At 49.5% G+C, this 27,445-nt stretch overlaps 1 protein-coding gene across 3 annotated transcripts in view; it reads right to left on the bottom strand.

The window, feature by feature from the left end:
- The window catches only part of LOC137385083 (equilibrative nucleobase transporter 1-like), a 223,516-nt gene that overhangs the window by 18,057 nt on the left and 178,014 nt on the right, over positions 1-27,445 (bottom strand). For all 3 annotated transcript variants that reach the window (XM_068059828.1, XM_068059827.1, XM_068059829.1), the window contains exons 8-10: positions 18,771-19,003; positions 17,627-17,794; positions 4,609-4,728 (exon numbers count right to left, since the gene is read on the bottom strand). In XM_068059828.1, coding sequence (XP_067915929.1) covers positions 4,609-4,728; positions 17,627-17,794; positions 18,771-19,003 — 521 coding nt within the window. The remainder of the gene's footprint in view (positions 1-4,608; positions 4,729-17,626; positions 17,795-18,770; positions 19,004-27,445) is intronic.

Here is a 27,445-nt window from a genome sequence, read left to right as displayed (position 1 = left end):
GCTGGATTACCTGAGACTGAGAGGGAGTTGAGTGATCACAGCTGGATTACCTGAGACTGAGAGGGAGTTGAGTGATCACAGCTGGATTACCTGAGACTGGGAGGCAGCAGAGTGATCACAGCTGGATTACCTGAGACTGGGAGTGATATGAGTGTTCACAGCTGGATTACCTGAGACTGGGAGGCAGCTGAGTGATCACCACTGGATTACCTGAGACTGAGAGGGAGTTGAGTGATCACAGCTGGATTACCTGAGACTGGGAGGCAGCAGAGTGATCACAGCTGGATTACCTGAGACTGGGAGTGATATGAGTGTTCACAGCTGGATTACCTGAGACTGGGAGGGAGCTGAGTGTTCACAGCTGGATTACCTGAGACTGGGAGGGAGCTGAGTGATCACAGCTGGATTACCTGAGACTGGGAGACAGCTGAGTGTTCACAGCTGGATTAGCTGAGACTGGGAGGGAGCTGAGTGATCACCACTGGATTATCTGAGACTGGGAGGCAGCTGAGTGTTCACAGCTGGAATATTTTAGGTTGGGAGGGACTGAGTGTTCGCAGATGGATTAACTGAGATTTAGTAGGATCAGAGTGTTCACAGCTGGATTACCTGTGACTGGGAGGAGCTGAGCGATCACAGCTGGAATACCTGGGATTGGGAGGCAGCTGGATATTCGCAGCTGGATTACCTGAGACTGGGAGGGAGCTGAGTGTTCCCAGCTGGGTTACCTGAGACTGCGAGGGAGCTGAGTGTTCACAGCTGGATTAGCTGAGACTGGGAGGGAGCTGAGTGATCACAGCTGTATTACCTGAGACTGGGAGGATGCTGAGTGATCACAGCTGGATTACCTGAGACTGGGAGGGAGCTGAGTGATCACAGCTGGATTACCTGAGACTGGGAGGGAGCTGAGTGATCACAGCTGTATTACCTGAGACTGGGAGGGAGCTGAGTGATCACAGCTGTATTACCTGAGACTGGGAGGGAGCTGAGTATTCACCACTGGATTACCTGAGACTGCGAGGGAGCTGAGTGTTCACAGCTGGATTACCTGAGACTGGGAAGGAGCTGAGTGATCACAGCTGGATTACCTGTGACTGTGAGGGAGCTGAGTGTTCACAGCTGGATTACCTGAGACTGGGAAGGAGCTGAGTGATCACAGCTGGATTACCTGAGACTGGAAGGGAGCTGAGTGATCAGAGCGGGATTACCTGAGACTGGGAAGGAGCTGAGTGATCACAGCTGGATTACCTGAGACTGGGAGGGAGCTGAGTGATCACAGCTGGATTACCTGAGACTGGGAGGGAGCTGAGTGTTCACAGCTGGATTACCTGAGACTGCGAGGGAGCTGAGTGATCACAGCTGGATTACCTGAGACTGCGAGGGAGCTGAGTGTTCACCACTGGATTACCTGAGACTGCGAGGGAGCTGAGTGATCACAGCTGGATTACCTGAGACTGCGAGGGAGCTGAGTGTTCACCACTGGATTACCTGAGACTGCGAGGGAGCTGAGTGATCACAGCTGGATTACCTCAGACTGGGTGGGAGCTGAGTGTTCACCACTGGATTACCTGAGACTGGGAGTGAGCTGAGTGATCACAGCTGGATTACCTGAGACTGGGAGGGAGCTGAGTGATCACAGCTGGATTACCTGAGACTGGGAGGGAGCTGAGTGATCACAGCTGGATTACCTGTGACTGTGAGGGAGCTGAGTGTTCACAGCTGGATTACCTGAGACTGGGAAGGAGCTGAGTGATCACAGCTGGATTACCTGAGACTGGAAGGGAGCTGAGTGATCAGAGCGGGATTACCTGAGACTGGGAAGGAGCTGAGTGATCACAGCTGGATTACCTGAGACTGCGAGGGAGCTGAGTGTTCACAGCTGGATTACCTGAGACTGGGAAGGAGCTGAGTGATCACAGCTGGATTACCTGAGACTGGGAGGGAGCTGAGTGATCACAGCTGGATTACCTGAGACTGCGAGGGAGCTGAGTGTTCACCACTGGATTACCTGAGACTGGGAGGGAGCTGAGTGATCACAGCTGGATTACCTGAGACTGCGAGGGAGCTGAGTGATCACAGCTGGATTACCTGAGACTGGGAGGGAGCTGAGTGTTCACCACTGGATTACCTGAGACTGCGAGGGAGCTGAGTGATCACAGCTGGATTACCTGAGACTGGCAGGGAGCTGAGTGTTCACCACTGGATTACCTGAGACTGCGAGGGAGCTGAGTGATCACAGCTGGATTACCTCAGACTGGGTGGGAGCTGAGTGTTCACCACTGGATTACCTGAGACTGCGAGGGAGCTGAGTGATCACAGCTGGATTACCTCAGACTGGGAGGGAGCTGAGTGATCACAGCTGGATTACCTGAGACTGGGAGGGAGCTGAGTGATCACAGCTGGATTACCTGAGACTGGGAGGGAGCTGAGTGATCACAGCTGGATTACCTGAGACTGGGAGGGGGCTGAGTGTTCACAGCTGGATTACCTGTGACTGCGAGGCAGCTGAGTGTTTACAGCTGGATTACCTGTGACTGCGAGGCAGCTGAGTGATCACAGCTGGATTACCTGAGACTGCGAGGGAGCTGAGTGATCACAGCTGGATTACCTGAGACTGGGAGGGAGCTGAGTGTTCACCACTGGATTACCTGAGACTGCGAGGGAGCTGAGTGATCACAGCTGGATTACCTGAGACTGGGAGGGAGCTGAGTGTTCACCACTGGATTACCTGAGACTGCGAGGGAGCTGAGTGATCACAGCTGGATTACCTCAGACTGGGTGGGAGCTGAGTGTTCACCACTGGATTACCTGAGACTGCGAGGGAGCTGAGTGATCACAGCTGGATTACCTCAGACTGGGAGGGAGCTGAGTGATCACAGCTGGATTACCTGAGACTGGGAGGGAGCTGAGTGATCACAGCTGGATTACCTGAGACTGGGAGGGAGCTGAGTGATCACAGCTGGATTACCTGAGACTGGGAGGGGGCTGAGTGTTCACAGCTGGATTACCTGTGACTGCGAGGCAGCTGAGTGTTTACAGCTGGATTACCTGAGACTGCGGGGCAGCTGAGTGATCACAGCTGGATTACCTGTGACTGCGAGGCAGCTGAGTGTTTACAGCTGGATTACCTGAGACTGCGAGGCAGCTGAGTGTTTACAGCTGGATTACCTGAGACTGGGAGGGAGCTGAGTGATCACTGCTGGATTACCTGAGACTGGGAGGGAGCTGAGTGATTACAGCTGGATTACCTGTGCCTGCGAGGCAGCTGAGTGTTTACAGCTGGATTACCTGAGACTGGGAGGCAGCTGAGTGATCACAGCTGGATTACCTGCGACTGCGAGGCAGCTGAGTGTTTACAGCTGGATTACCTGAGACTGCGAGGCAGCTGAGTGATCACAGCTGGATTACCTGTGACTGCGAGGCAGCTGAGTGTTTACAGCTGGATTACCTGAGACTGCGAGGCAGCTGAGTGATCACAGCTGGATTACCTGAGACTGCGAGGCAGCTGAGTGATCACAGCTGGATTACCTGTGACTGCGAGGCAGCTGAGTGTTTACAGCTGGATTACCTGAGACTGCGAGGGAGCTGAGTGATCACAGCTGGATTACCTCAGACTGGGAGGGAGCTGAGTGATCACAGCTGGATTACCTGAGACTGGGAGGGAGCTGAGTGATCACAGCTGGATTACCTGAGACTGGGAGGGAGCTGAGTGATCACAGCTGGATTACCTGAGACTGGGAGGGGGCTGAGTGTTCACAGCTGGATTACCTGAGACTGGGAGGGAGCTGAGTGATCACAGCTGGATTACCTGTGACTGCGAGGCAGCTGAGTGTTTACAGCTGGATTACCTGAGACTGCGGGGCAGCTGAGTGATCACAGCTGGATTACCTGTGACTGCGAGGCAGCTGAGTGTTTACAGCTGGATTACCTGAGACTGCGAGGCAGCTGAGTGTTTACAGCTGGATTACCTGAGACTGGGAGGGAGCTGAGTGATCACTGCTGGATTACCTGAGACTGGGAGGGAGCTGAGTGATTACAGCTGGATTACCTGTGCCTGCGAGGCAGCTGAGTGTTTACAGCTGGATTACCTGAGACTGGGAGGCAGCTGAGTGATCACAGCTGGATTACCTGCGACTGCGAGGCAGCTGAGTGTTTACAGCTGGATTACCTGAGACTGCGAGGCAGCTGAGTGATCACAGCTGGATTACCTGTGACTGCGAGGCAGCTGAGTGTTTACAGCTGGATTACCTGAGACTGCGAGGCAGCTGAGTGATCACAGCTGGATTACCTGAGACTGCGAGGCAGCTGAGTGATCACAGCTGGATTACCTGTGACTGCGAGGCAGCTGAGTGTTTACAGCTGGATTACCTGAGATTGCGAGGCAGCTGAGTGATCACAGCTGGATTACCTGTGACTGCGAGGCAGCTGAGTGTTTACAGCTGGATTACCTGAGACTGCGAGGCAGCTGAGTGATCACAGCTGGATTACCTGTGACTGCGAGGCAGCTGAGCGTTTACAGCTGGATTACCTGAGACTGCGAGGCAGCTGAGTGATCACAGCTGGATTACCTGTGACTGCGAGGCAGCTGAGTGTTTACAGCTGGATTACCTGAGGCAGCTTCTGCCTGTCTGTTCTTGCGTTTTTGCCAGTCCATGAGTAGCCCATTCCAGGGAGCACAGAAAATGCCAAACAGCTGTGTGAAAGCGAAGCCATTTGTCGCACTGCTGACTGAAGGAGAAAGTTAAAGTTATATACATGAAGAAAGAATGGAGACAAAGAGAGACAGACACACGGGGTGGAATACCGAGTCATAGAAATGGTAAATGAGATCACACCAAACATCCCTTTGCTGCATTGTCCAATCTCATAAGTGTTGCTTTTCCCGAAATGAAGATTCAGATCCCAGTGTTGGTGTCGATTGGGATACATGTCTCGCGGAGGATTGGGTTACCTGACTCGGGTGGATTAGGATACATGTCTCGGGGAGGATTGGGTTACCTGACTCAGGGTGGATTAGGATACATGTCTCAGGGAGGATTGGGTTTCGTGACTCATGGTGGATTGGGATACATGTCTCAGGGAGGATTGGGTTACCTGACTCAGGGTGGATTGGGATACATGTCTCGGGGCGGATTGGGTTACATGTCTCAGGGAGGATTGGGTTACATGACTCAGGGAGGATTGGGTTACATGACTCATGGTGGATTGGGATACATATCTCAGCGAGGATTGGGTTACCTGACTCATGGTGGATTGGGATACATATCTCAGCGAGGATTGGGTTACCTGACTCATGGTGGATTGGGATACATGTCTCAGGGAGGATTGGGTTACCTGACTCATGGTGGATTGGGATACATGTCTCAGCGAGGATTGGGTTACCTGACTCATGGTGGATTGGGATACATGTCTCAGCGAGGATTGGGTTACCTGACTCAGGGTGGATTAGGATACATGTCTCGGGGAGGATTGGGTTACCTGACTCAGGGAGGATTGGGATACATGTCTTGGGGAGGATTGGGTTACGTTACTCAAGGAGCATTGGGATACATGTCTCGGGGAGGAATGGGTTATGTTACTCAGGGAGGATTGGGATACATGTCTCGGGGAGGAATGGGTTATGTTACTCAGGGTGGATTGGGATACATGTCCCGGGGAGAATTGGGTTACCTGACTCAGAGTGGATTGGGATACATGACTCGGGGAGGATTGTGTTGCCTGACTGAGGGTGGATTGGGATACATGTCTCGGGGAGGATTGGGTGACGTTACTCAGGGTGGATTGGGATACATGTCTCGGGGAGGAATGGGTTACCTGACTCAGGGTGGATTGGGATACATGTCTTGGAGAGGTTTGGGTACCTGACTCAGGGTGGATTGGGATACATGTCCCGGGGAGAATTGGGTTACCTGACTCAGAGTGGATTGGGATACATGTCCCGGGGAGAATTGGGTTACCTGACTCAGAGTGGATTGGGATACATGTCTCGGGGAGGATTGGGTTACGTTACTCAGGGAGGATTGGGATACACGTCTCGCGGAGGATTGGGGTACCTGACTCAGTGTGGATCGGGATATATGTCTCGGGTAGGATTGGATTACTTTAGTCAGGGTGGATTGGTTTAAATGTCTCGGGGAGGATTGGTTTGCCTGACTCAGGGTGGATTGGGATACATGACTCGGGGAGGATTGTGTTGCCTGACTGAGGGTGGATTGGGATACATGTCCCGGGGAGGATTGGGTGACGTTACTCAGGGTGGATTGGGATACATGTCTCGGGGAGGATTGGGTTACCTGACTCAGAGTGGATTGGGATACATGTCTCGGGGAGGATTGGTTTGCCTGACTGAGGGTGGATTGGGATACATGTCCCGGGGAGGATTGGGTTACCTGACTCAGAGTGGATTGGGATACATGACTCGGGGAGGATTGGTTTGCCTGACTGAGGGTGGATTGGGATACATGTCCCGGGGAGGATTGGGTGACGTTGCTCAGGGTGGATTGGGATACATGTCTCGGGGAGGATTGGGTTACCTGACTCAGGGTGGATTGGGATACATGTCCCGGGGAGAACTGGGTTACCTGACTCAGAGTGGATTGGGATACATGTCTCGGGGAGGATTGGGTTACGTTACTCAGGGAGGACTGGGATACATGTCTTGGGGAGGATTGGGTTACCTGACTCTGGGTAGATTGGGATACATGTCTCACGGAGGATTGGGGTACCTGACTCAGTGTGGATCGGGATATATGTCTCCGGGAGGATTGGGTTACCTGACTCAGGGTGGATTGGGATCCATGTCTCGCGGAGGATTGGGTTACGTTACTCGGGGAGGATTGGGATACATGTCTCGGGGAGGATTGTGTTACTTGATTCTGGGTGGATTGGGATACATGTCTCGGGGAGTATTGGGTGACGTTACTCAGGGTAGATTGGGATACATGTTCCGGCGAGGATTGGGTTACGTTACTCAGGGTAGATTGGGATACATGTTCCGGGGAGGATTGGGTTACCTGACTCAGGGTGGATTGGGATACATGTCTCGGGACGGATTGGGTTACGTTACTCAGGGTGGATTGGGAGACATGTCTCGCTGAGGATTGGGATACATGTCTCAGGGAGGATTGGGAAACATATATAGGGGTGGATTGGGTGATGTTACTCAGGGTGGATTGGGATACATGTCTCGGGGAGGATTGGGCTACCTGACGCAAGGTGGATTGGGATACATGTCTCGGGGAGGATTGGGTTACCTGACTCAGGGTGGATTGGGTAACCTGACTCAGGGTGGATTGGGTAACATGTCTCGGGGTGGATTGGGTTACCTGACTCAGGCTGGATTGGGATACATGTCTCGGGGAGGATTGGGTGACGTTACTCAGGGTGGATTGGGATACATGTCTCGGGGAGGATTGGGTGACGTTACTCAGGGTGGATTGGGATACATGTCTCGGGGAGGATTGGTTTACCTGACTCAGGGTGAATTGGATTACCTGACTCAGGGAGGATTGGGTTACGTTACTCAAGGAGGATTGGGATACATGTCTCGGGGAGGATTGGGGTACAGTCTCAGTGTGGATTGGGGTACAGGTCTCAGTGTGGCTTGGGATACAGGTCTCAGTGTGGCTTGGGATACAGGTCTCAGTGTGGCTTGGGATACAGGTCTCAGTGTGGCTTGGGATACAGGTCTCAGTGTGGCTTGGGATACAGGTCTCAGTGTGGCTTGGGATACAGGTCTCAGTGTGGCTTGGGATACAGGTCTCAGTGTGGCTTGGGATACAGGTCTCAGTGTGGCTTGGGATACAGGTCTCAGTGTGGCTTGGGATACAGGTCTCAGTGTGGCTTGGGATACAGGTCTCAGTGTGGCTTGGGATACAGGTCTCAGTGTGGCTTGGGATACAGGTCTCAGTGTGGCTTGGGATACAGGTCTCAGTGTGGCTTGGGATACAGGTCTCAGTGTGGCTTGGGATACAGGTCTCAGTGTGGCTTGGGATACAGGTCTCAGTGTGGCTTGGGATACAGGTCTCAGTGTGGAGGGAGATACAGGTCTCAGTGTGGATTGGGGTACAGGTCTCAGTGTGGATTGGGGTACAGGTCTCAGTGTGGATTGGGGTACAGGTCTCAGTGTGGATTGGGGTACAGGTCTCAGTGTGGATTGGGGTACAGGTCTCAGTGTGGATTGGGGTACAGGTCTCAGTGTGGATTGGGGTACAGGTCTCAGTGTGGATTGGGGTACAGGTCTCAGTGTGGATTGGGGTACAGGTCTCAGTGTGGATTGGGGTACAGGTCTCAGTGTGGATTGGGGTACAGGTCTCAGTGTGGATTGGGGTACAGGTCTCAGTGTGGATTGGGGTACAGGTCTCAGTGTGGATTGGGGTACAGGTCTCAGTGTGGATTGGGGTACAGGTCTCAGTGTGGATTGGGGTACAGGTCTCAGTGTGGATTGGGGTACAGGTCTCAGTGTGGATTGGGGTACAGGTCTCAGTGTGGATTGGGGTACAGGTCTCAGTGTGGCTTGGGATACAGGTCTCAGTGTGGCTTGGGATACAGGTCTCAGTGTGGAGGGAGATACAGGTCTCAGTGTGGAGGGAGATACAGGTCTCAGTGTGGAGGGAGATACAGGTCTCAGTGTGGAGGGAGATACAGGTCTCAGTGTGGAGTGTGATACAGGTCTCAGTGTGGAGTGTGATACAGGTCTCAGTGTGGATTGGGGTACAGGTCTCAGTGTGGATTGGGGTACAGGTCTCAGTGTGGATTGGGGTACAGGTCTCAGTGTGGATTGGGGTACAGGTCTCAGTGTGGCTTGGGATACAGGTCTCAGTGTGGCTTGGGATACAGGTCTCAGTGTGGCTTGGGATACAGGTCTCAGTGTGGAGTGTGATACAGGTCTCAGTGTGGAGTGTGATACAGGTCTCAATGTGGATTGGGATAGGGGGCTCGGTGTGGGTTGTGATATGGTCTCGGAGCAGATTTAGATAGAGGTAAATACACAGATAGGAAGCAAAAGAAAAACTAGAAAGTTAGATGTATAGACAGACAGACACATACAAAGACACAGACAGGCGGTCAGAGAGACATACAGACAGGCAGACACAGAGGAAAACTGACAGGCCATTAGACAGAGACTCGCACAGGCAGACAGACACAAAGACCCCCCCGTCATCTCCCCCTCATGTCTCTCTGTCCCATTATCCACCCTCCTCTACTCTCGCCCTCAATTGTGCTCTCCCTTTCTCTCCTGCCCTCTCTCCGCCAACCGTCGCCCTTTTCCTCTCTCCCTTCTCTCCTCTTTCCCACTTCTGCTCGCTCTCTCCCCCTGCTCTCCCACAATCTCTCTCCATCTGGTCTCCCCAGTCTCTGTCCTCCCACTCTCTTCCCCACTCTCATTCCGCCATGCTCTTCCCTTGCTTTCTCCCCACACTCTGTGACTCCCTCTCCCATCTCACCCTCACTCATAATGTCTGTCTCACGTTCCCTCCAATCCTCGTTCATTGGTGTCATTGCCTTCCCAGAAGGTTGACTGTCGTGGATCTCCTCCTCAGTCTGTCCTGTGCTACAAAGAACAAAGAAAATTACAGCACAGGAACAGGCCCTTCGGCCCTCCAAGCCTGCGCCGATCCAGATCCTCTATCTAAACATGTCGCCTATTTTCTAAGGGTCTGTATCTCTTTTCTTCCTGCCCATTCATGTATCTGTCTAGATACATCTTAAAAGACGCCATCGTGCCCGCATCTACCACCTCCGCTGGCAACGCGTTCCAGGCACCCACCACCCTCTGCGTAAAGAACTTTCCACGCATATCCCCCCTAAACTTTTCCCCTTTCACTTTGAACTCGTGTCCTCTAGTAATTGAATCCCCCACTCTGGGAAAAAGCCTCTTGCTATCCACCCTGTCTATACCTCTCATGATTTTGTACACCTCAATCAGGTCCCCCCTCAACCTCCGTCTTTCTAATGAAAATAATCCTAATCTACTCAACCTCTCTTCATAGCTAGCGCCCTCCATACCAGGCAACATCCTGGTGAACCTCCTCTGCACCCTCTCCAAAGCATCCACATCCTTTTGGTAATGTGGCGACCAGAACTGCACGCAGTATTCCAAATGTGGCCGAACCAAAGTCCTATACAACTGTAACATGACCTGTAAACTCTTGTACTGAATACCCCGTCCGATGAAGGAAAGCATGCCGTATGCCTTCTTGACCACTCTATTTACCTGCATTGCCACCTTCAGGGAACAATGGACCTGAACACCCAAATCTCTCTGCACATCAATTTTCCCCAGGACTTTTCCATTTACTGTATAGTTCACTCTTGAATTGGATCTTCCAAAATGCATCACCTCGCATTTGCCCAGATTGAACTCCATCTGCCATTTCTCTGCCCAACTCTCCAATCTATCTATAGTCTGCTGTATTCTCTGACAGTCCCCTTCACTATCTGCTACTCCACCAATCTTAGTGTCGTCTGCAAACTTGCTAATCAGTCCACCTATACTTTCCTCCAAATCATTAATATATATCACAAACAACAGTGGTCCCAGCACGGATCCCTGTGGAACACCACTGGTCACACGTCTCCATTTTGAGAAACTCCCTTCCACTGCTACTCTCTGTCTCCTGTTGCCCAGCCAGTTCTTTACCCATCTAGCTAGTACACCTTGGACCCCATGCGCCTTCACTTTCTCCATCAGCCTGCCATGGGGAACCTTATCAAACGCCTTACTGAAGTCCATGTATATGACATCGACAGCCCTTCCCTCATCAATCAACTTTGTCACTTCCTCAAAGAATTCTATTAAGTTGGTAAGACATGACCTTCCCTGCACAAAACCATGTTGCCTATCACTGATAAGCCCATTTTCTTCCAAATGGGAATAGATCCTATCCCTCAGTATCTTCTCCAGCAGCTTCCCTACCACTGACGTCAGGCTCACCGGTCTATAATTACCTGGATTATCCCTGCTACCCTTCTTAAACAAGGGGACAACATTAGCAATTCTCCAGTCCTCCGGGACCTAACCCGTGTTTAAGGATGCTGCAAAGATATCTGTTAAGGCCCCAGCTATTTCCTCTCTCGCTTCCCTCAGTAACCTGGGATAGATCCCATCCGGACCTGGGGACTTGTCCACCTTAATGCCCTTTAGAATACCCAACACTTCCTTCCTCCTTATGCCGACTTGACCTAGAGTAATCAAACATCTGTTCCTAACCTCAACATCCGTCATGTCCCTCTCCTCGGTGAATACCGATGCAAAGTACTCGTTTAGAATCTCACCCATTTTCTCTGACTCCAAGCATAACATTCCTCCTTTGTCCTTTAGTGGGCCAATCCTTTCTCTAGTTACCCTCTTTCTCCTTATATATGAATAAAAGGCTTTGGGATTTTCTTTAACCCTGTTTGCTAAAGATATTTCATGACCCCTTTTAGCACTCTTAATTCCTCGTTTCAGATTGGTCCTACATTCCTTCGTCTTTCATCAGCCGCCTAGACCTTATGTATGCTTCCTTTTTCCTCTTAGCTAGTCTCACAATTTCACCTGTCATCCATGGTTCCCTAATCTTGCCATTTCTATCCCTCATTTTCACAGGAACATGTCTCTCCTGCACGCTAATCAACCTCTCTTTAAAAGCCTCCCACATATCACATGTGGATTTACCTTCAAACAGCTGCTCCCAATCTACATTCCCCAGCTCCTGCCGAATTTTGGTATAGTTGGCCTTCCCCCAATTTAGCACTCTTCCTTTAGGACCACTCTCGTCTTTGTCCATGAGTATTTTAAAGCTTACGGAATTGTGATCACTATTCCCAAAGTAGTCCCCTACTGAAACTTCAAACACCTGGCCGGGCTCATTCCCCAACACCAGGTCCAGTATGGCCCCTTCCCGAGTTGGACTATTTACATACTGCTCTAGAAAACCCTCCTGGATGCTCCTTACAAATTCTGCTCCATCTAGACCTCTAACACTAAGTGAATCCCAGTCAATGTTGGGAAAATTAAAATCTCCTATCACCACCACCCTGTTGCTCCTACATCTTTCTATAATCTGTTTACATATTTGTACCTCTATCTCACGCTCGCTGTTGGGAGGCCTGTAGTACAGCCCCAACATTGTTACCGCACCCTTCCTATTTCTGAGTTCTGTCCATATTGCCTCACTGCTCGAGTCCTCCATAGTGCCCTCCTTCAGCACAGCTGTGATATCCTCTTTGACCAGTAATGCAACTCCTCCACCCCTTTTACCTCCCTCTCTATCTCGCCTGAAGCATCGATATCCTGGGATATTTAGTTGCCAATCATGCCCTTCCCTCAACCAAGTCTCAGTAATAGCAATAAACATCATACTCCCAGGTACTAATCCAAGCCCTAAGTTCATCTGCCTTACCTACTACACTTCTTGCATTAAAACAAATGCACCTCAGACCACCAGTCCCTTTACATTCATCATCTGCTCCCTGCCTGCTCTTCCCCTTAGTCACACTGACTTCATTATCTAGTTCCTTACAGGCTTTTGTTACTACCTCCTTACTGTCAACTGACCTCCTCAATTGGTTCCCATCCCCCTGCCACATTAGTTTAAATCCTCCCCAACAGCGTTAGCAAAAGCACCTCCAAGGACATTGGTTCCAGTCCGGCCCAGGTGTAGACCGTCCAATTTGTAATAGTCCCACCTCCCCCAGAACCGGTCCCAATGTCCCAAAAATCTGAACCCCTCCCTCCTGCACCATCTCTCAAGCCACGCATTCATCCTGACTATTCTTTCATTTTTACTCTGACTATCACGTGGCACTGGTAGCAATCCTGAAATTACTACCTCTGAGGTCCTACATTTAAACTTGGCTCCTAACTCCCTAAACTCTGCTTGTAGGACCTCATCCCGTTTTTTACCTATATCATTGGTGCCTATGTGCACAATGACAACTGGCTGTTCACCCTCCCCCTTTAGAATGTTCTGCAGCCGATCTGAGACATCCCTGACCCATGCACCTGGGAGGCAACATACCATTCCGGAGTCTCGTTTTCGACCACAGAACCGCCTATCTACTCCCCTTACAATCGAATCCCCGATGACTATAGCCCTTCCACTCTTTTTCCCGCCCTTCTGAACAGCAGAGCCAGCCACGGTGCCATTAACCTGGCTACTGCTGCCTTCCCCTGGTGAGCCATCTCCCTCAACAGTATCCAAAACGGTATACTTGTTTTGAAGGGAGATGACCGCAGGGGACCCCTGCGCTGCCTTCCTGCTCTTTCTCTGCCTTTTGGTCACCCATTCCCTTTCTCCCTCAGCAATCCTAATCTGCGGTGTGACCAATTCACTAAACGTGCTATCCACGACCTCCTCAGCATCGCGCATGCTCCAAAGTGAGTCCATCCGCAGCTCGAGAGCCGCCATGCGGTCTAACAAGAGCTGCAGTTGGACACACTTCCTGCACGTGAAGGAGTCAGGGACATCAGCCATGTGCTGTGCTGTTCTTACCCATTCTGCACAGGTCAACTGTAATCAGTACATTCTATCCATCATCCATTTTTTCTCTGCTCCCCTCTCCTACGTTTTCCATTAATCTTTCCTTCCAATAATATTCTCTGTCTACCTTCTGCTCTAATGACGTGACTGAAATATTGCATCTTTCTCTATCTGATGTTATGAACTAATTTCCTCTTTTCTCCCATTTTCTGCCATTTCCAGCTCTTCCCCATTAGTCTTTCTGTCTGTGTAGGACATGTCTCCCATCCTCCGATATGTCCACGTCTCGAATGCATTCAGCTTATCAACAGTCTCTTTATTTGCTGTCCATTTCTCCAAGACATACAACATAGATGACAAACTGTAACACCTCAGCATTCTTTCCCTAAGATTCGGGGTCAGTTTCTTTGATGTTAACAAGTCCTTCGTTCTGACAAATCCAGTCTTGGCTATCTCAATTCTCCTTTGGATCTCACAATCAGATCTCCCATCATCTCGGATAAGCTGCCCAAGGTATGTAAACCCTTTCACATGTTCAAGGACTTGTCCGTTTACTTCCATCTTCACTTTGGGTTTAGGTCTCTGCTTCTCACTATTGTCTTGGTTTCCTTTCCATTTATTCTGAATCCATATTCCAAACTCCTCGTCTTCACTTTGTTCACAATTTCCTGTCGTGCCTCTTCTGACTCGACAATCATTGCAGTCTTATCCGCATTTCTCAAGTTGTTAATGCTTAACCCACCAATATTGAAACCTGGTCGATCTTCTCTGTCCCTGTAAATAGTTTCAGTGTGCAGGATGGACAGTTATGGGGACATAACACAGTCCTAACACACTCCCCCTTTGATTGGGGAACTGTCTTGCCAGCTGCTATTATGCTCCATCACCACTGATTGCTTCCAATATAGATTCTGAATTTTCCTTTTATCATTTCTGTTAATTTCTAGTTTGCTTAAACACTCCATTATTTTCTGATGGTAGACTCTATCAAATACCTTCTCACTCTATAAAACACAGGTTGTTTGTTTTTTTTTGCTCTTCCAGGTAACATTTGATGACTACTCTCAAGTTAATGATGCGCTCTCATCAATTTCATTGGTCTGAATTCTAACTGACTTTTATCTCTCTCTGCTTCTATTGTCAGCTCACTTCTTCCCAAAATTATTCAAATCATTTTCATCACATGGCCCATGAGGTTTATCGTCCTGTGCTCTGTGCACTCTGGGGTTTTTGGTTTATTTGGGGGCTTAACAAACACTTTATGCAGAACATCCAGAAGTATGAACCCTGCCAGTATCCCAATGTTAACATTATTCAGGGCTTTCAGGCATTCTGTTGGTATGTTGTCGATTCCAGGTGCTTTCTTTGCCTTCATCTTTTTGATCACTGCACTGACTTCTGCCTCTATATCTCTGGTCCTCTGGTGGGACCAATTCACTTCTGTCTGCATCCTCATACATCTGACTTATGTACACTATCCATCGTTTTTCTACCCTCTCTTTTTGGAAGAGAATTTCACCTTCCTTGCTCCTTATACAGCCATGATTTGTGGCTGTTTTCTTCTAGTGTGTCAGTGCTTTAACATTCTCATGCAATGCTCTCATATTATGCCTGTTCTCCAGTTCTTCTATTTCCTTGCCACTGTCTTCATTACCACTTTTCATTGGTTTTCTCGCATCTGTAATTCTATTTGTGTCATAGTCGACATTGTTCATTTTCTGCCTCCTTTTCTCCATCATCACTAGTCTCGATGTTTTCTCCTCTCTTTCTTAGCGACCATCTCAGTTACTGTGTGCTTAATGCTCTGTTTAAACCTCCCCAATGCCTTTCTGTTGTTTCCTCCTCACTAAGATCTTGCACTGTCCCTTCCTTAAGTAAAGCTTCACGCTTGTTAGTACTTCTTCATCACGGCTTCCTCCCTCAGTCTGTCTAAGTCGGTCTGATCCTTCATGGGACCACAGTTCGGGATTTTCTGTCTGATCTTTATCTTCATTAGAAGCAGACATTTATCTGAACTGACGTCTGTACCTGGGGAAGTGAAGTCATTATTGAAGCTGTTCTTGTGTCTTTCACTGATCACCAGATAATCTATTTGATTTCTGTGAACATCTCCTGGACTCTTCCAGGTGTACAGGCTTCTTGGGTGTTGTCTGAAGAGTGTATTCAGGATGACTGCCATGCACACGTGAAGTGCAATTGAAAATACAGAACCCAAACTGAAGTGTTATTAAAAATTGATTTTTTCAGATATAAAGTGGACAGATTTGCTGGAGAATGGCTGCCAACCTTGGCCCTGTATATTCAAACTGTCCCACTGTTAGTTCAAGACAAAAGGATACGTTCCAAGCTAAGAGGTGTCAAATACACCCATCCTGAACCCATCAAGAGACATTTTTGAATTAAACGGGTTCTTCTAAAGCAAAGAAGATGGGAAGTAGCCACATACTGGGCCATTGCTAGTCATCACAGGGAGGGATCTCTGCATTTCCAAACAGACACATCATGTGAGAGACGTTTGACCTTAAAATGTAGCTCTCTGGAGAGAGAGGGAAATCAGAGCAAGCATCTGTAAAGCCTGTCCAACTGAGAGCGATTCAGCAAAATCCAAATAAGGGGCCTTGCTCCGATTTCTGCAATTCAACTTGTTAAGCAGGGAACTGGAAGTGATCCCTGTCTCCAGATTGAAGTAACAACTACCGGAGAAATCTACAACTAACACAGGCCTGCAACTTTAAAAGAGAAATTGACCTTCGAGAAGATTCAACAGGTTTACCATTAATTCCAAACACCTTATTTTTAAGTTCATTCATGGGATGTGGGCGTCACTGGCCAGCCCAGCATTTATTGCCCATCCCTAATTGCCCTTGAGAAGGTGGTGGTGAGCTGCCTTCTTGAACCGCTGCAGTCCATGTGGGGTAGGTATACCCACAGTGCTGTTAGGAAGGGAGTTCCAGGATTTTGACCCAGTGACAGTGAAGGAACGGTGACATAGTTCCAAGTCAGGATGGTGTGTGACTTGGAGGGGAACTTGCAGGTGGTGGTGTTCCCATGTATTTGCTGCCCTTGTCCTTCTAGTTGGTAGAGGTCACAGGTTTGGAAGGTGCTGTCCAAGGAGCCTTGGTGCATTGCTGCAGTGCACCTTGTAGGTGGTACACACTGCTGCCACTGTGCGTCGGTGGTGGAGGGAGTGAATGTTTGTAGATGGGATGCCAATCAATATGGCTGCTTTGTCCTGGATGGTGTCGAGCTTCTTGAGTGTTGTTGGAGCTGCACCCATCCAGGCAAGTGGAGAGTATTCCATCACACTCCTGACTTGTGCCTTGTAGATGATGGACAGGCTTTGGGGAGTGAGGAGGTGAGTTACTCGCCACAGGATTCCTAGCCTCTAACCTGCTGTTGTAGCCACGGTATTTATATGGTTACTCCAGTACGAGTGTGTGTGTGTGTGTGTGTGTGTGTGTGTGTGTGTGTGTGTGTGTGTGTGTGTGTGTGTGTGTGTGTGTGTGTGTGTGTGTGTGTGAATGTTTGTTTAGGTGCAGTTGTAACAATTTCAGGGATGTATATTGTTCAATAAATCATTAATCCTCAGTTTTAAACCTGTCGTTGTCTATTTATTTGACAAATAAAACATAAGGGGTTAAAAACCTAGTAACAAAAACACTTGCTGAGGTCACTTGGGGGTTGAACAGTGGGAAGCACCCATACACCTAACCACCCCTTACCATCCGGCTGTAAAAATAACCAAGTCGTTTTCCTTAGTGAACTGTGTCAGGTGTTCAGCTCTGCTGTTCTCTCTTCCTACTCTGGAAGCACCTACCACATTTACATGCCAACATTTGGGGTCAAATCACCATGACTATCAAGATGTCTACACTCTTCCAATGTTTCAATGCTTTCCTCCCTTCTTCACCTTCCTAACTGTCTACCTTAATCTCTCTCCTCTCCCTCTGATCCTCTCTATTTATCTCTCCTCTCCCTCTATCTGTCCCTCCCTCTCTTCTGCTCTCTTCCCCATATCTCATTCTCTCCTCTCTCTCTCTCTCTCTCTTCTCCCCTCACACAATCCCCCTTTCTTTTCCTCTCTCCCTTTCCCGTTGCTTGTCTCCCTTCTTCTGCCCTCAGCCCGTCCATAATCAGTGACTCCCTTCTGCCCCCCTTACCTTGTTCAGTGTCACCGCTAGCGAGCAGAGTGAGCATGGGGTTCAGCGTGCCAATGAAGAGATTGTGACGGAGCAGCATGATGGAGAGCCAGAACAGATGGGTGAAGAAGATCTTGGAGAAGATGCAGCTCCTGAAAGAGGGAATCACCTCCTCGGTCCCTTCTGAGTCTGTCGCGGGTGGGGATGAGAAACATAGAGTTAAACGGAGCAGGAATTGGCCATGAAAAAGTATTGTGGTACATGGATACTTCACTGAACAATTTTAACCAGAGCAGTCGACAGTCTATAGCCTCCCTTTACAGCACAGGAGGAGGCCATTCGACCCGTCCTGCCAGTGCTAGCTCTTCGAAAGTATCTATCTGATTAATCCCACTTTTCCCCTTCTTTCTCACCAGCCCTGCAAATGCTTTTCCCTTCAAGAATCTCTCCAATTCCCCCTTTAGAAAGTTACTATTGAATCTGCTTTCACTGCCCTTTCAGACAGAGTGTTCCAGATCACAACAACTCACTTTGTTAAAAAACATTTCTCTTCTCCTCATTTCCCCCTCTGGTCCCTCTGCCGATTATCTTCAAATTGTGTCCCTCTGGTAACCGACCCTCCAGCCACTGGAAACAATTTCTTTTTCACATAAAAGCTGAACAATCGCATCCTTGATTTGAACTCCCTGTCTGTGTTAAGAAAGCCCAGGATCCTGAATGGAAAAGAGGAGGAGGAGGGGGGAGAATGGGAATTGTTGGGACTAGAGAGAAGGGGAAGGGGCAATTGGAAAGGAGAAGGCTGAGCAATGGAAAGCAGAAAGGATAAGGGAGATGGGGAGGAGGGGAGGGGGGACGGGTAGAAGGAAGAAGGTTAGAGAATGAAAGGAGAAATGAAGGCAGAGGAGAGGGAAGGGCAGAGGCAAAATGGGAAAGTGGAAAAGCATAAAGAGTGGATTTACAAAAAGGGGAAGGAGAGCTGGTTAAAAAGGAGTGGAAGAGGGGAAGGGGGTATGGAAAAGCAGGGAGGTGATAGAGGAGAGGAGAGAGGGAGGAGATATGGACAAGGGAGGAGAAGGGGAGACAGACAAGGGGAGGAGGAATGAGGAGAGAAGTGGGGGAGAGATAGAGGGAGGGAAGAGGAAGGGGTGGTGGAAAATACTGTCACCTTCTGGCCCATTGGGCTGGGGATTCATATTATCAATCACTTCTGTTTCTTCTTGTTTCTTGCCCCTGTTTCCTTCTGCAACTTCCAGACTCTCTCCCCTGTCTCCTTTCATCTTTTCCTGTCTCTCATTTTCCGCAACCTCCCTTGCTTCTCCTCCATGATGTGGCTGCCTCTGGCTCGCAGTTGCCTCCTCAAAGGAGAACGATTCCAATCCAATCTTCTCACAACTGAACCTGTCAGAACAAGGCAATATTTATTCACTAAGGGCCGCACCCAATTGTAACTTTTAATACAAATTGTTTCATTAGAACAGGGGGTATACGGGAGATCCGATGAGACATTTCAAGCACAAAGACCAGACTTTTACCAGCGTCTAGAGGATGGGTTTGGGAGGTGGGAAGGCTGGCGAAATGGCACAGAATGATGTCGGGGGGTGGCAGTGGCATACCCAATGTCTTCCTGCCATCATGCAATTTGCCCCATGGTGGGAAAGTAGCAGAAATGCCACCAGGTTTGGCAGCCAAATGAGCCACTTAAATGACCAGTTAAGGGCCTCTTCCTGCCACCATGGGCCTTTTGCCAGGAGTGAAGTAGGTCCTATTTATTTTATTTAAAGATACAGCACTGAAACAGGCCCTTCGGCCCACCGGGTCTGTGCTGACCAACAACCACCCATTTATACTAATCCTACATTAATCCCATATTCACTACCACATCCCCACCTTCCCTCAATTCTCCTACTACCTACCTACACTAGGGGCAATTTACAATGGCCAATTTACCTATTCACCCTGCAAGTCTTTGGCTGTGGGAGGAAACCGGAGCACCTGACGAAAACCCACGCAGCCACAGAGAGAACTTGCAAACTCCACACAGGCAGTACCCAGAATTGAACTCAGGTCACTGGAGCTGTGAGGCTGCGGTGCTAACCACTGCGCCACCCCACCTGTACCCCAGTACCCCATGGGGAGACCGTCATTGCAGACTCCTAGCGGGCTCCAGTGGGGGCTTCCTTTTTTGACATTCCATGACCCATGGAGGGGCACCCTGGTGGCAATTGTTGACCACCGGGGCAACAAAACCACCTGCCCACAATAACCATGACCCCAATCTCCAGGACCTGCCTACCTGGCCCCAGCGTCCCCAGACCCCACTTACCTGTATTTGAGGGAACAGGGCTATTAATGCACCCCCAGGGGGCAGCTGCAATCCCAGAAATGGCCACTGCTGGTCTCCATTGGCTCGAAGGGGAAGAGTGAGGCGCGGAGGCAATTGCCCTTGAGTGGCAAGAAGAGCTGAATAGGTGGAAGCCGCATTGGTTAGTGGTTGTGCAAGGGCAGGAGCGGCATCGTGTAGAGGTTCTACAAGGGTGAGATCTGTGGTGGGTGTGGTGGCAGGCACAAAGGGACAGTGACACGAGTTCAAAAGGGAGAACAAAGAACAAAGAAAATTACAGCACAGGAACAGGCCCTTCGGCCCTCCAAGCCTGCGCCGATCCAGATCCTCTATCTAAACATGTCGCCTATTTTCTAAGGGTCTGTATCTCTTTTCTTCCTGCCCATTCATGTATCTGTCTAGATACATCTTAAAAGACGCCATCGTGCCCGCATCTACCACCTCCGCTGGCAACGCGTTCCAGGCACCCACCACCCTCTGCGTAAAGAACTTTCCACGCATATCCCCCCTAAACTTTTCCCCTTTCACTTTGAACTCGTGTCCTCTAGTAATTGAATCCCCCACTCTGGGAAAAAGCCTCTTGCTATCCACCCTGTCTATACCTCTCATGATTTTGTACACCTCAATCAGGTCCCCCCTCAACCTCCGTCTTTCTAATGAAAATAATCCTAATCTACTCAACCTCTCTTCATAGCTAGCGCCCTCCATACCAGGCAACATCCTGGTGAACCTCCTCTGCACCCTCTCCAAAGCATCCACATCCTTTTGGTAATGTGGCGACCAGAACTGCACGCAGTATTCCAAATGTGGCCGAACCAAAGTCCTATACAACTGTAACATGACCTGTAAACTCTTGTACTGAATACCCCGTCCGATGAAGGAAAGCATGCCGTATGCCTTCTTGACCACTCTATTTACCTGCATTGCCACCTTCAGGGAACAATGGACCTGAACACCCAAATCTCTCTGCACATCAATTTTCCCCAGGACTTTTCCATTTACTGTATAGTTCACTCTTGAATTGGATCTTCCAAAATGCATCACCTCGCATTTGCCCAGATTGAACTCCATCTGCCATTTCTCTGCCCAACTCTCCAATCTATCTATAGTCTGCTGTATTCTCTGACAGTCCCCTTCACTATCTGCTACTCCACCAATCTTAGTGTCGTCTGCAAACTTGCTAATCAGTCCACCTATACTTTCCTCCAAATCATTAATATATATCACAAACAACAGTGGTCCCAGCACGGATCCCTGTGGAACACCACTGGTCACACGTCTCCATTTTGAGAAACTCCCTTCCACTGCTACTCTCTGTCTCCTGTTGCCCAGCCAGTTCTTTACCCATCTAGCTAGTACACCTTGGACCCCATGCGCCTTCACTTTCTCCATCAGCCTGCCATGGGGAACCTTATCAAACGCCTTACTGAAGTCCATGTATATGACATCGACAGCCCTTCCCTCATCAATCAACTTTGTCACTTCCTCAAAGAATTCTATTAAGTTGGTAAGACATGACCTTCCCTGCACAAAACCATGTTGCCTATCACTGATAAGCCCATTTTCTTCCAAATGGGAATAGATCCTATCCCTCAGTATCTTCTCCAGCAGCTTCCCTACCACTGACGTCAGGCTCACCGGTCTATAATTACCTGGATTATCCCTGCTACCCTTCTTAAACAAGGGGACAACATTAGCAATTCTCCAGTCCTCCGGGACCTAACCCGTGTTTAAGGATGCTGCAAAGATATCTGTTAAGGCCCCAGCTATTTCCTCTCTCGCTTCCCTCAGTAACCTGGGATAGATCCCATCCGGACCTGGGGACTTGTCCACCTTAATGCCCTTTAGAATACCCAACACTTCCTTCCTCCTTATGCCGACTTGACCTAGAGTAATCAAACATCTGTTCCTAACCTCAACATCCGTCATGTCCCTCTCCTCGGTGAATACCGATGCAAAGTACTCGTTTAGAATCTCACCCATTTTCTCTGACTCCAAGCATAACATTCCTCCTTTGTCCTTTAGTGGGCCAATCCTTTCTCTAGTTACCCTCTTTCTCCTTATATATGAATAAAAGGCTTTGGGATTTTCTTTAACCCTGTTTGCTAAAGATATTTCATGACCCCTTTTAGCACTCTTAATTCCTCGTTTCAGATTGGTCCTACATTCCTTCGTCTTTCATCAGCCGCCTAGACCTTATGTATGCTTCCTTTTTCCTCTTAGCTAGTCTCACAATTTCACCTGTCATCCATGGTTCCCTAATCTTGCCATTTCTATCCCTCATTTTCACAGGAACATGTCTCTCCTGCACGCTAATCAACCTCTCTTTAAAAGCCTCCCACATATCACATGTGGATTTACCTTCAAACAGCTGCTCCCAATCTACATTCCCCAGCTCCTGCCGAATTTTGGTATCGTTGGCCTTCCCCCAATTTAGCACTCTTCCTTTAGGACCACTCTCGTCTTTGTCCATGAGTATTTTAAAGCTTACGGAATTGTGATCACTATTCCCAAAGTAGTCCCCTACTGAAACTTCAAACACCTGGCCGGGCTCATTCCCCAACACCAGGTCCAGTATGGCCCCTTCCCGAGTTGGACTATTTACATACTGCTCTAGAAAACCCTCCTGGATGCTCCTTACAAATTCTGCTCCATCTAGACCTCTAACACTAAGTGAATCCCAGTGAATGTTGGGAAAATTAAAATCTCCTATCACCACCACCCTGTTGCTCCTACATCTTTCCATAATCTGTTTACATATTTGTGCCTCTATCTCACGCTCGCTGTTGGGAGGCCTGTAGTACAGCCCCAACATTGTTACCGCACCCTTCCTATTTCTGAGTTCTGCCCATATTGCCTCACTGCTCGAGTCCTCCATAGTGTCCTCCTTCAGCACAGCTGTGATATCCTCTTTGACCAGTAATGCAACTCCTCCACCCCTTTTACCTCCCGCTCTATCCCGCCGGAAGCATCGATATCCTGGGATATTTCGTTGCCAATCATGCCCTTCCCTCAACCAAGTCTCAGTAATAGCAATATCATACTCCCAGGTACTAATCCAAGCCCTAAGTTCATCTGCCTTACCTACTACACTTCTTGCATTAAAACAAATGCACCTCAGACCACCAGTCCCTTTACATTCATCATCTGCTCCCTGCCTGCTCTTCCCCTTAGTCACACTGACTTCATTATCTAGTTCCTTACAGGCTTTTGTTACTATCTCCTTACTGTCAACTGACCTCCTCAATTGGTTCCCATCCCCCTGCCACATTAGTTTAAATCCTCCCCAACAGCGTTAGCAAAAGCACCCCCAAGGACATTGGTTCCAGTCCGGCCCAGGTGTAGACCGTCCAATTTGTAATAGTCCCACCTCCCTCAGAACCGGTCCCAATGTCCCAAAAATCTGAACCCCTCCTTCCTGCACCATCTCTCAAGCCACGCATTCAAGCAAGCGGAAGGTTCCATGGGGGCCAACGCATGAGAGGGGGAGAGACACACCAGCATAGGACTGATCCACGGAGTCTTCATGGTCCCCGTGGGGCGGGGGAGGAGTAGCGCAGAGGGAGGGAGGACCAGGCACAGATCATTTCACAGCAGCACCAGCGACAGGAGTAGCGAGAGGACAGCCACTGACTGCTCACACCTGGTGAAGCACACATAGGGAAATTACAACAGTCCTCCACTCAATGTAGAACCTGTCCATGGGAGAAAGCCTAACAGAAATGGCTCAACTATCTGCAAATGTCTGAGCGGCAGTATCAGTACAGACCACGGCTCTCAAGGGAGGCCATCACCTTATGTGCCATGCTGCAGGCAGGGCAAGCTGAGACCCATGGGTTCTGTTGGACACCCAATGCCCCCGGCCCTGAGGATCACTGAAACACCCAACTTCTACAAATCAGGATCTTCTCAGGGATCCACTGGGGACATGTGTAGTGTCACCCAGGCTGCGGCTGATCACTGCACCAAGAAGGTGACCAATTCCCTATTCAAGAGAACTATGTGTGATACCAAACAGATCCAGATAGTCCGGCCGAGAGGGCCATCAGCTTTGGTGCTACTGCTGGATTCCTGCAGCTGCATGGTGACAGTGGTCTTCAACAAGAAGGGCGGCTTCCATTTCATCAACATACAAGTAGTCTGCGACCATCGACTGCAGATCCTTCAGCTGCAACCACGATGCCTACATACTCCTTCAGACCCCAATACCATGGCTTCACCAGTCTCCCACTCTCCTTCTGGGATAGATACTTGGGAACAAGGGCTGCCCATTAAAGACATGGCTACTCATGCCTGTGAGAAACCCTTACACTGCAGTGGAGCAGAGGTACAATATCTGACACGGGTGCACCCAAACGACCATCGAGCAGCCCATTGGGCTGCTGAAGATGAGATTCAGGTGCCTGGATCAATTCAGTTGGGCCCTGCGGTATGCCCCAGCGAGGGTCTCGTGTATCCTGGTAGCTTGTTGTGCTCTACGCAATCTGGCACTACAGTGGAAGGAGGCTTCACATCAAGAGGACATCATTGATCGCCACTCCTCATTGGACGAAGAGGATGTGGAAGAGACTGCTGAGCAGGCAGCAGTGGATGAAGAAGCCCCTTGCTGCAGCAGTAAGGGGAAGAGAGAGATACCCAAGAGAGATTCGGGACAAACTTATACACAGCTGCTTCCTATTACACTGATACCCTTTGAATATCAGTGCAATAAATCTTATCCGAACATAGACCAGTTATCACATCATTATCTTGTTCTCCATTGCCCAGCACCCAAGTTCACCATGCACATTAGACAAAGCTGAGGGGCTGACCAAATGTGTCCTCCTCCAACACTAGCATCCGCTTGAGGGGAGCAAAGGCTTTGTTCTACATCCGGCATCGACAACGCACAGTAAGTGTGACATTGATCGAGTAGCTCTACGGTATCAAGGCTGAAAAAGTGCAAAGGCTAAACATTCATAAACACCTAGTGTGTCCAGGTGTTCCTCATAATGATAGTGACATGTGTTTCTACAAGGTGTGACCCCCTCCACTGGCAGCTGACGTGAAGGCAGCCTGCTGATCGGGCTGCCCCATGGTCTGGCAGTACCTTGGTGGCTCTCCTCGGACTGCCTGAGGGGTTCCTATAAAGGCACCAGAGCCTCCTCTGTCATCATCGCTACTGGAGCTGCTGTCAATAGCAGAGGAGCTGAGGATCGTCTGTGCATCCAGGAGCACCCTGAGAGGAGCCTCTTGGTGTACTTCTCCATAGATCACTGAAGGCAGCAGCACAGGTAGATAAGGTGGTTAGGAAGGCATATGGGATACTTGTCTTTATTAGCCGAGGCATAGAATATAAGAGCAGGGAGGTTATGATGGAGCTGTATAAAATGCTGGTTAGGCCACAGCTGGAGTACTGTGTACAGTTCTGGGCACCACACTATAGGAAGGATGTGATTACACTGGAGAGGGTGCAGAGGAGATTCACCAGGATGTTTCCTGGGTTGGAGCATTTCAGCTATGAAGAGAGACTGGATAGGTTAGGGTTGTTTTCCTTAGAGCAGAGAAGGCTGAGGGTGGACCTGACTGAGGTATACAAAATTATGAGGGGCATAGATAGGTTGGATAGGAAGAAACTTTTTCCCTTAATGGAGGGGTCAATAACCAGGAGGTTTAGAGGCAATTTGAGGAAAAATGTATTCACCCAGAGGGTGGTTGGAATCTGGAACACACTGCCTGAGGTGGTAGAGGCAGGAATCCTCACAACATTTAAGAAGTATTTAGATGAGCACCTGAAACACCACAGCAGACAGGGCTACGGGTCAAGTGCTGGAAAATGGGATTAGAATAGTTTGGTGCTTGATGGCCGGCACGGACACGATGGGCCAAAGGGCCTGTTTCTGTGCTGTATAACTTTGACTATGACTCCAGAAGCGTTAGGCCTAGTAGTGTATGTCCCTGCTGATCTGAGAAGGGCAAGGAGGTGGCAGAAAATGCAGGTGCCTGGTTCCCCTCTCGCCTTGCCGCTACTGAGTTGAGCTCATGGACAAGGTGATGGGATCCAGGTCTGCGGGCAACTCCGACATCCACTGACTGCTCTGCTCGATCAGGCTCTCCATGCTGCTCACCAAACTCTTGATGGAGGAAGTCATGCACGCACACATCTGTGAGATGGCAGCACTCAAGGCCTGGATGGACTCTCTCCATTGTCCAGTCATGGGTGCTCACAGCCTCTGACACTCCACCAGATGTTCCCTTACCTCACGATGCAGCTCCAGCAGGTGCCATGTTGACAACTCCAGAGGTGTATCATCCTCCTGGGACCCAGAATGGGTCTGGCCTCTCAAAGTCCTAGTGCACGTCAGTGATGTACTCACCAGCTTGTGGCCCTGAATCTAAATCCAAGTGCACCCACCCTCCCCCCAATGTGACCGGATCTGCACTGTGATGGTGCATCCTTCTCCTCAGAGCCGAACTGCTGGCCCACAGTCTGTGCAGCTGATTATCCGACAGGATTACCAAACCTTGATGAGAGAACACAAACATTTAGAAGCTAAGGGCTTAACCATTTCTGAGGAGGAACTCTGTTTGTCCAGTTGTGGTACAGAAGCACCATGCCTCCTTACTCTCTTGGGTATACTCCTGACTCACCATCAGCAACTGCTCAGTGAGGCAGCCAGTTCCACAGCGTCAGAGTACGTATATCTGGCATGCCTCCACCAGCCTTGTCCCATTCCTTATTATTGTCATCCAGCAGAATGAACAAAGCTGTTAGCTTTCTCACTAAGACTAGGAAAACATTTATACACATGGCGGCTCTTTGGCCTATGATGGGGGCGCCAGACTGCCTCCTCTCTATGTCTGCTCTCGAGGGACGTGTTGGGGTTGAGCAAAGACAGCTGATTCTCGGCGAGGTGCTACCACGCATCTGAAGGGAAATTCTCATGCCTCACCCCCTCACCACTGCCTGGTTGGTCACTCCATTCCCACGGAGCCCAGCATCCCGTGTTGCCACATGCAAGCAGCAAAGAGGACAGTGTGATGGAGGTCAGCCCCTGATGAAATGAAGGAGGTCACTGACCCATTTGCAGCACCAGACACAAGATCAGCGAGTCAGCCACAGTTACTGACGTCCTCTTCAATCTCCATCCAGGCTTGCTTGGTTAGGCAGTAGCGTCTCTTCAGCCATTCCTTTGGAAGAGGAACCTCCGGCCTTGTCATTGCAGCCTGGAGGAGAAGCTGCAGGGAGGCATCCCTAAACCGTGGGCCACTCAGTGCCTCCCCACTGGCATGTTGGGGGAGAGATGGCGTAGTGGTAACGTCACTGAACTCAGTAATCCAGAGGCCCAGGCCAATGCCCTGGGGACACAGGTTCAAATCCCACCATGGCAGCTTGTGGAATTTAAATTCCATTAATTAATAAGATAAATGTATTAAAATAAAATGTCTGGAATTAAAAGCCAGTCTCAGTAATGGTGCCATGAAAATATCATCGATTGTTGTAAAAACCCATCTGTTCA

Source organism: Heterodontus francisci, chromosome 28, assembly GCF_036365525.1.
Source record: "Heterodontus francisci isolate sHetFra1 chromosome 28, sHetFra1.hap1, whole genome shotgun sequence".
NCBI classification, from domain to species: domain Eukaryota; kingdom Metazoa; phylum Chordata; class Chondrichthyes; order Heterodontiformes; family Heterodontidae; genus Heterodontus; species Heterodontus francisci.
The sequence above is the reverse complement of the archived record's forward strand: the minus strand, read 5'-3'. Positions and strand labels throughout refer to the sequence as shown.